Raw genomic sequence first — 8,515 nt, 5'->3', positions numbered from 1 at the left:
CTTCCCGCTCCCGCGGTGCTGTAACTCCGCCGAGCCTCCTTAAAACTCTGCCGTTAAAATGGGGGCGGGTTTTTCAACTCAAAAAGCGCTCAATTTTTTTCTTTTCAAAAAAAGCTGATGAGGTCGGAAAAAAGGGAGAAGAAACCGGCACCGTCTCTGCAGCGGCAACAGAAGCAGCAATTGTTTGAGCGAAAAAAGAAGCGAGGGAGGGAAGGAAAAGACCAGAAAGGGGCAAGACGCACAAGTGTCTGTAGGGGTGAAGGGAGCAGGGACCAGTGATTTGGGGGGGACCGGCTACAAAAGAAACTGTCACTGGGAGCGCTGCGGCTCGGGAGGAAGCGGTGCTACCCGGCTAGGCTCCCGGGCACAGCTGGCTGGCGGCCGCTGCCCTATCGGCGGCACAGGCTGGGGGCACAGGCCAGGGGACTGCGAGAGGTTGGCGAAGTGGCACAGGGCGCCGAAGCCGTTGAGCTCTCGCCGAGGGCGGAACTGGCTGCGCCCTGGAATTGCGGCGACTCGCAATACTCAGAGCTTGGCCTGAGACTTCCTAGGACCCTTCCGATCTCTGGAGCCCTCAGAAAACCGGGAAAGTAAGGAAAAGAAGCGGCGGTCGCTCAATGAGCTTCTACATTAGGAAGTCTGAACTGGCTCGGTTGTAGGCGGGAAGTTACCAGTGGGCTGCCCCGTGCAGCCGCGATGCTGCAGCGCGCTGCCTCAGCAGCCGGGGCTCCATAGACACTTCCCGCATCTCTCTACCCCTTCCTCACGCTGCTGGGCGTCCCAGGACCCGGTGGGGCCGGCATGACCGGCTTGCCGGGGGCCCGCCGCGCGCCCGGCCGTCTCCGGAGACGCGCGCCGAGCCTGGCTCCCACGGCCTCTCAGGCTCGGCAGGGCTGCGGTAGCCCGGCGGGCGGGCTCCGGAGCCCTCCCGCAAGGCATTAGCCCGCAGCTCGGCCTGGACGCGGATTAAGACTCATCCGGAGAATCGAAGGCCACGGAGGAGTCCTTACGACCTGTAACTTGAGGGCCACGGAACTGCTACTCTCGTTTGATTTTGGTGATCATCTTTAACCCCCGGAGCACATCAGCATCCAGCCACCGAGGCGCTCTCCCTGCAGCGGAGGACTCAGAACTACCCCTTCGCCGAGACGGATGGAGACCGAGCCCCTCGGAGGACCTGCCCCTGCGGTACTGGCTCGCGCGGCTCAAGTCACTGCTGAGAACAAGGGTGGGTTAATACCTTTTCTTCCCCCATGTCTCTTTTTCCACGGTATTTTCTGCCCTAACCTAGTCCCTTAAATCTCCGCATACATTCCTCCTGGGGATCTGTAGTGTAGGTACGTGCCAGCTCTGCCTACATTTTACGTCCAGAGTAATTTACCAGGAATATATGTGTGTCTGTATATCTCTCAGTTTAATCACCAGAATTCTTCATAGGGGTTAAGCTAAAAAGCGAGGAGCGGAGCCCCTCTCCAATGGCTCAGTTTTGCTGAATAATCACGTGTGAATCGAGGGGCGGGCTTTTGGCAGGCAGATCTTACTAGTATTTACTACCAAGCTCTACTCCAGATTAACCATCCCAGTCCTTCTGTCAGTCTCCGATGCCATCATGCAGCCTGGTTAGGAGCGAAGGAAAGGGGAAAAAGAAAAACAACTAATTCATCTTTTCCCGATCGTCAGGACCCTAAAGAATGGCCGAGCCTTGGGGGAACGAGTTGGCGTCCGCAGCTGCCAGGGGGGACCTAGAGCAACTTACTAGTTTGTTGCAAAATAATGTAAACGTCAATGCACAAAATGGATTTGGAAGGACTGCGCTGCAGGTTGGTATCCAGAGAGGTGGGGAAAACAGGTCAACAATGTTGCCTACGTGACCCGGGTTTCTAGAATAATAGCTTTCAAGCTTTCAGGGGTACTAAATTTCACTGTTCTTAAAACTAGTTGGTTGCCATATTTTATATCTTTAAGTGGATCCAACTCCCCAAAATGACGTACTTTGAACAAACTCGTCAAATCCAATAACATCCTCTATATCAAGTGGGTTCCAGGTTTGGTCTTAATTTTTGGAATGTTTTTGTGACTGTGGGGATTGTATACCAGTCGTAGCAGCGCCGAGTTTTTTTGGTTTTTTTTTTTTTTAGACAGTTCTGTAAACACGTTATTATGATTATTATTTGAAGTAAATACACTGCTATTAGTGGTTTCCGTACTTTGCTCCAATAATTGACTTTAACGTTAATTTTCCTGACTACTGGGGAGGGTATTTTTCCTTCAAATGCTTCAAGTTTTGACAAACGACCTTTCCTCGTTTGGAATGGGTGGCCTGGGCACGGGCACAGGATGTACATTTCACAGTTAATATAATACCATCCACCCATTCAGGATTGAGTAGGAATAAAAAGTTGAATTTTCTAATCAGAGCTCAGTTTATAGTGTTTTTGTCTCTGCGGTCTTACCGTGGTATGTTCTAATTTTTAGTAATTAGATTTACAAGCAACAAATGAAACATGTTCAGCTGCCAAGTATTGTACCTGATAACTTTTTTCCTCCTCTGAACGTTATCATGTAACTTGGTTGCAAGGCTTAGAAACAGAAAAATGGCAAAGTAGTCTCAAACAGTTGCTTTATCTGAGTTCTGATGATATTCTTATAAGCAGTTCGTATTTGAAATGCAACACTTAAAGCTGTTTTTGAAAATCCACTGGGGAGAGGGTTTTTAGAGTGCTTTGTTTTTATTTGCAAGAATGAAAAATTTAAGTGACAGGAGATGTACTACTAACAGACGAAAATCATACACCCTGTATATTTTAAATCAGAATACACTGACTTTGCAAAAATTTCAGTATTAAAGAAGCTTATAGATAGATACTAAATTATTTATCTTGTTATTTCAGATATATTAAGTGGGGAAAGGATTTTTTTATTTTTCCACCTCGTAGTTTTTAACAGGTATTGTGATGATAGTAATGTCATAAATTTAATATATTGAAATTTTTCCTATTGAACATTCAAATATTATATAAATCTCACAAAGAATGAGCCACTTAACCCTGTAAGAATAGGATCTTGCAGGACTTGTGACGAGCAGGAAAACTAGGAGATTAATACTGCAAAACAAAAGTTTTGACAAACATTTTTAATACAACTCTGCAGTCTTGTTTATATTAAACATACTTATCAAGATATTAGCACCCACTTATTGTGGCTTAGTCGTAGTACATATAATGAAACACACACAAACAGGAGTCTCAAAGCTTGTTTTCAGTATGTATAATCCTGACTGAAGTTGTATCATAACTCAAGAAAGAACTTTCTTTCAAAACAGTTTCCAGCATTGCTATTATTTTCTGTGGAATATGGCAAAATTTCTCCTACAGTAATGTTTATTTAACTGAATTACAAAAGGTTTTTCCCTCTTCCTAGTGTTAGCCTCTCAATCAGGATAATATCAAAGGCCCTGATCGTACATTTGCTTTACAAAGATCCAAGGTGTCTGTCTCCTATTTTTCTCAGTTCAGGTCCTTAAATGTAACTAAATATTTAGAGGCAGTTGTGGTAAAAATTAGATTGTGTTAATTTTTAATAACCAAAAAGTGTATTTCACCTAAGTTCTTAAAAAATAAATTATGTATCATTTTTAACCACTGCCCCAAAGTAAAGGCCAAAAGTCAGCAGAGTTTTATCAACAGGGAAGCTTAACATCTTGGTCATCTATATAGTTTGAATTAATAAAATATTATTCATTCTAAATATATTTTATATTACTTAATTTGTGATTTTTAAAACAAACATTCTAAAGAGATAGATCAGCTTTGTATGTTTTTCCAGGATGTATTTAATTTCGAGTGTCTACTATGCAATCTATTTACTATAACTTTAGGTTATTATGAATATACCTAGGAATAAAACAATTAAAATGCTGAAATTTCCTTGCATGTTAATGAGACTATATTTTTTCACAACTAGATTATATGTATTGTATAATTTCATGCTGCTGTACAAAATACTTTATAATTATGAGAGCCTAATAGAGACCTCTTATTAGAGTGAAATATATTCAAACACCAGTACATAAGTCTTTATCATGTAAATTAGTTGTATGTTGATAGCAAATTTTAATATCAAATTCTGGCTTTTAAAATATTGGCAGTTTACAAATAACTATTCCTAAATGCCTGATAATAACTGCAAAAGGAAATAAGATGAGGTCACCAGTTGATTAACAAACAGGCTGAAACCACAGACAAAGCTTTCTATGTCCCAAAATATACGTTAAATATCTTACTTTCTCTTCTTTTGCTCAATTGAAAATTTGGAAACTAGCTAGAACTTTTTAGGAGACAGTAAGTAAAATAGTAGAATGACTGTTCCATTCCTTTTAAGAACAGTTGCCATACAGTCTTTTCCTGTCTAATATAAGGCATATCATTAATATGTTATGTTTTAGATAAATCAGTATCATTGGCAATGTAAAAAACACTTGCTTTTAAAAAAAAACACTTTAATATTCAATAACGTTTTAATTTTTCAAGTGGAGGATTCTAAAAACTAAATACACCTAGTAACCCACATGAAATAATTGCAAAGAAAAAAAAACATTTAAAAATTACTTGGAAACTTCGGGCTTATCTGTTTGGAGAGAACTTGTGAAAATTAATAATTTAAGAAAATACCAGGTTTGGATTTTTAAGAGATCATTTTTACACTAGTAAAATCAGCCTAGATGGAGTCTGGTGTGTGGAAATATTTCTTTGAGGATTTAAAGAAGCTCATTCTCCTTCTTTTTAGCTATTTATAAAATTTTTACCCACATTTAATTTTACAGAACAGGCACATTTTATGAACATGATGAACCAAACAGAAGACTTACTTAAATCTCAAATTCCATTTCTTTTATTTTAATAAATTCATGAAATTACACTAACTCTTTATGGGAGACCGAGAGCTGAGTTGTCAGTGAATTTTGTACAATCGCACTCATTCTATTTTTATTAATCGATATATCCTACTTTGGGGCTCGTTTAAGATATTCCATCATAGAAGCTCAATTTTTAGAAGTTTTCTTCTACGTTTACTCATCTGCTGCAACTGAGCCCTTCAAACTCCATCACATGGGTCTTCCCAAAGCACTCCTTCACCAAAAAAAGTTACATAAATAGAAAGATGGATATTCTAAAAGAGTCTTGTAGTAGGAGCGCTTGAAGGATTCTACCGTTTTTTCTCCTCTTCTAGGTTATGAAACTTGGAAATCCGGAGATTGCCAGGAGACTACTACTTAGAGGTGCTAATCCCGATTTGAAAGACCGAACTGGTTTCGCTGTCATTCACGATGCGGCCAGAGCAGGTTTCCTGGACACTTTACAGACTTTGCTGGAGTTTCAAGCTGATGTTAACATCGAGGATAATGAAGGGAACCTGCCTTTGCACTTGGCTGCCAAAGAAGGCCACCTCCCCGTGGTGGAGTTCCTTGTGAAGCACACGGCCTGCAAAGTGGGGCATCGGAACCATCAGGGGGACACCGCCTGCGACTTGGCCAGGCTCTACCGGAGAAACGAGGTCGTTAGCCTGATGGAGGGAAACCGGGCGGAGGGAGCTGCGAATCTGCAATGAATGTGGGGAGGGCTCTCCCACACTGTCTTCTGTTTTGTCAGTTAATTGATTGGCTGTCCTATTTTAATATCATTTGTTAAAATTCAGTTTTGTCATATTTTAAGCAGCTAGTTAAAGCCTCTGAAACTGCTAAGTGGAAATCTTACTACAGCTTTATGAATATATTTAAGCAACATCTCTTTCACCTGCAAAACCCTGAGTTCTAACATGTAATTGCAAAAGCTTTGGCTTTCTTCTGAATATTTTATCTTTCCCTGACTTTTCTCCTTGCCTCTCCCTTTGCCAGTCTCAGTACCCAACTTGGAGACTTTGTTTTTAAAATGGTTTGTCCTGATGTTTCTTTTGCCTGATTAAAACACATTTTCAAAACAGGACAATGTTTTCTGTGATTTCCACGCCTCTTATAATCCACATGTGATATGCTTCTTGCTAAGGAGAACTAAACTGAAAGATCATGGTGTTTTAAGTCTTGACATCAGAACTAGACATATTCTATTGATGATCCAGTTAAATGCTTTTCTTTCTCTCCTCATGCCTCCCAGCAAAGATTTTACTTGATGCCTAATATGTCTGCTTTAAAATAGAGTAAGAACAACATTTTTTTGGAAATCAAACCTGAAATTACTTCAGTGTAGATTTATCCTAATATTTGATCTTCCTTTTTTCTCAAAGTTAAGTTAAATCGTTGAAAAACAGGTTTCAGAAGTAACGATCTGGAATCAAATATATGTTAGCCCTAAAAGCCACTTCAAAAAGAAATTGCCATTAAAAAGTGCTTCCCATTTGTTGATTTTTTTAAAATCACAAAATGAAACAATTGGTTAAATAGTATATTTCCCAAAAGTATACCATAAGTATGCTAAATGTAACAATGGCTTTTTCTCCCTGAAATACCAGAAGTGTAAAATTATAAAATGTTTAAGTATTAAAATGCACTGCAAATACCAATATTGAGGTGATAAAAAGCTTAGCAAGAACATATATATATTAATTACATGTGTCATTATTTATTTAGGGGCTACAGTATAATAAATATAGAAACTTTTACAGTAAATAAATAGGCCACTCCTACACATAGTACTTGATTCCCTCAAAACTTTTTAGTAAAGGCATATAAAACTCTTAATAATACATCTAGCTAAAAATTTTTTTGAATGAAATAGAAATATCAAATTTCCAAGAGAATTTTCCTGTATCTACTACTTAATGTTATTTTAAAGATTTCACCAAAGGATTTCAATGCAGTTACCTCTTATAAATTTATAAATACTTTATTCTTCATCTCCCACATGAACAAAAATGTTTTATGTAAAAGGTCCCTCCTTCTGTTTCATAAGCTCCCTGCCCTCGCTCCAAAAAGAACAAAATACTTGAAGGTTTATTGAAGGACATGGTTCTGATGCTTGCCCTAACAAGGATTGGAAGGTTGCAGACAAGTGGTTTTCGATAATTTATTTTTCATAGTAGTATAAAAGAATATGCAAGAAAAAATCCTTTTCATTTGGCATTTTAAGTTCACCTTCCCTATGTCAAGTGCAACAAGACTTCAACTTCTGCCATCTCAAACCACAAGTTACTGAAAAAATTTATTTTTGACAGCAACATGAAATTAAATGTAAAACACTTATTTTAAAGTTTAGGAAAAAAGTAGAAATTGAGATGATTTTGAAAGAAAAGGGTGTATTTTGTATTTAAAAACTAGAATCAATATACAAAATACACTGCTTGAGTAAGCTGAATACTTTCTAAACACAAGACTATTACTAAAAATAAAAGTAATACTTCTTACAAGTTGCAACTGTAAAAGATAAATGTTTCTTAAAGTCGATTTAATGGACTTTTCAGTATCCACCAAGGATAAGCATTAAAATCGCTCTTTAGCTATTTCGAATATAGGATGTTCATTGAAGTTAAAGAGCGGTACTTCTGCGCTTGCCTTAGTCTCAGATGGTCGGAGCACGGTGAGGAGAAAGAGCTCTCTCTCTCTTCATCAGCCTAAAACTTGCCTAGACATTAAAACATCGCCACTTTTCTTTGGTTCTTCGCAGGAAATAGCTTTGCTAATCTAAGTATTTTAGAAATGAGTTGTGTGGTCCCCTCTAGGAAATATGAAAAGCCATTATTCAATCTCTTAAAAACCTCGACAATATTCAGTAAGACAAATACACCGAAATGTATAGGATGGAAGAAACTATACTGCAGAGTTTAACGGGGTTTAATTTACAGCCAGCTGAGACCGGAAAGGATCTGAGCTTTTTCAGATGCAGAGTAGAGAGGCAAGTGCTAATCAATGAAGTGACCAGGGCCTCAGGGGACGAAGACAGAGAAAGAGTGGCGCGGCAGTAGGCAGAGATGCGTTTCTCAATTATTCTCTGAGCCCGCATCCACGTCGGGAAACTCAGGCTTAGCCTTTGCTCAGTAAAATGAACCCCCGGCATATACCTGGGGCAAAGCAGGGCCGGTGAGGGGTTGCGGGGAGGGTGGGGGAGAACACCAAAAGGACCTCAGTCCATGTTCTGGTCTCCAAGCCACCAAGCAAACTGCACTTTATCATTTTTTGGTAGTAAATCAATAGTTCTCTGATAAACAATACACATCTCCTAATAGTGTGATGAGCTCCTACAAACACACACCACGCTGGGAGACCAATAAATGGATAAAATATTTCTGTCCCAGGAAAGCATTTCAATTAGTAATATTGTAAATGTCCCTGATAATGTGGGTCAAACAAACGTTGTGGAATCCGTAGCCCCGGACTGGTTTCGAAATCTCAGTTCCCAAAAAGGTGCTTTCGGCTTTTGCCGGGGGAAGAAGTAATCGTCCAGAAGTGCTGAAAGAGCACAGTGCTGGAGCGAGAAAGGGTCGTACTCCCAGCCTTCCTGACTGCCCTAAGCGACCTTCATCAAAA

General features: G+C 39.7%; 1 protein-coding gene across 1 annotated transcript; it reads left to right on the top strand.

Annotated features, from left to right (window-relative positions):
- On the top strand, nucleotides 1-5,984 carry CDKN2C (cyclin dependent kinase inhibitor 2C). The gene is made up of 3 exons (XM_019957505.2): nucleotides 1-1,228; nucleotides 1,681-1,820; nucleotides 5,230-5,984. Exons 2-3 carry the CDS (start codon nucleotides 1,692-1,694, stop codon nucleotides 5,605-5,607), a joined length of 507 nt encoding a protein of 168 aa, XP_019813064.1. The 5' UTR covers nucleotides 1-1,228; nucleotides 1,681-1,691; the 3' UTR covers nucleotides 5,608-5,984.
- The last annotated feature ends 2,531 nt before the right edge of the window (nucleotides 5,985-8,515 follow it).

The sequence above is a fragment of the Bos indicus genome, chromosome 3 (assembly GCF_029378745.1).
Source record: "Bos indicus isolate NIAB-ARS_2022 breed Sahiwal x Tharparkar chromosome 3, NIAB-ARS_B.indTharparkar_mat_pri_1.0, whole genome shotgun sequence".
In the NCBI taxonomy this organism is placed as follows: domain Eukaryota; kingdom Metazoa; phylum Chordata; class Mammalia; order Artiodactyla; family Bovidae; genus Bos; species Bos indicus.
Note: the sequence above shows the minus strand (reverse complement) of the source record. Positions and strands in the feature narration are given on the sequence as shown.

Coding starts and splice junctions, on each gene's coding strand:
- CDKN2C (XM_019957505.2), top strand. CDS start 1,692: ATGGCCGAGCCTTGGGGGAACGAGTTGGCGTCCGCAGCTGCCAGGGGG. Junction 1,821..5,229: donor TTGGAAGGACTGCGCTGCAG/GTTGGTATCCAG, acceptor CTCCTCTTCTAG/GTTATGAAACTTGGAAATCC.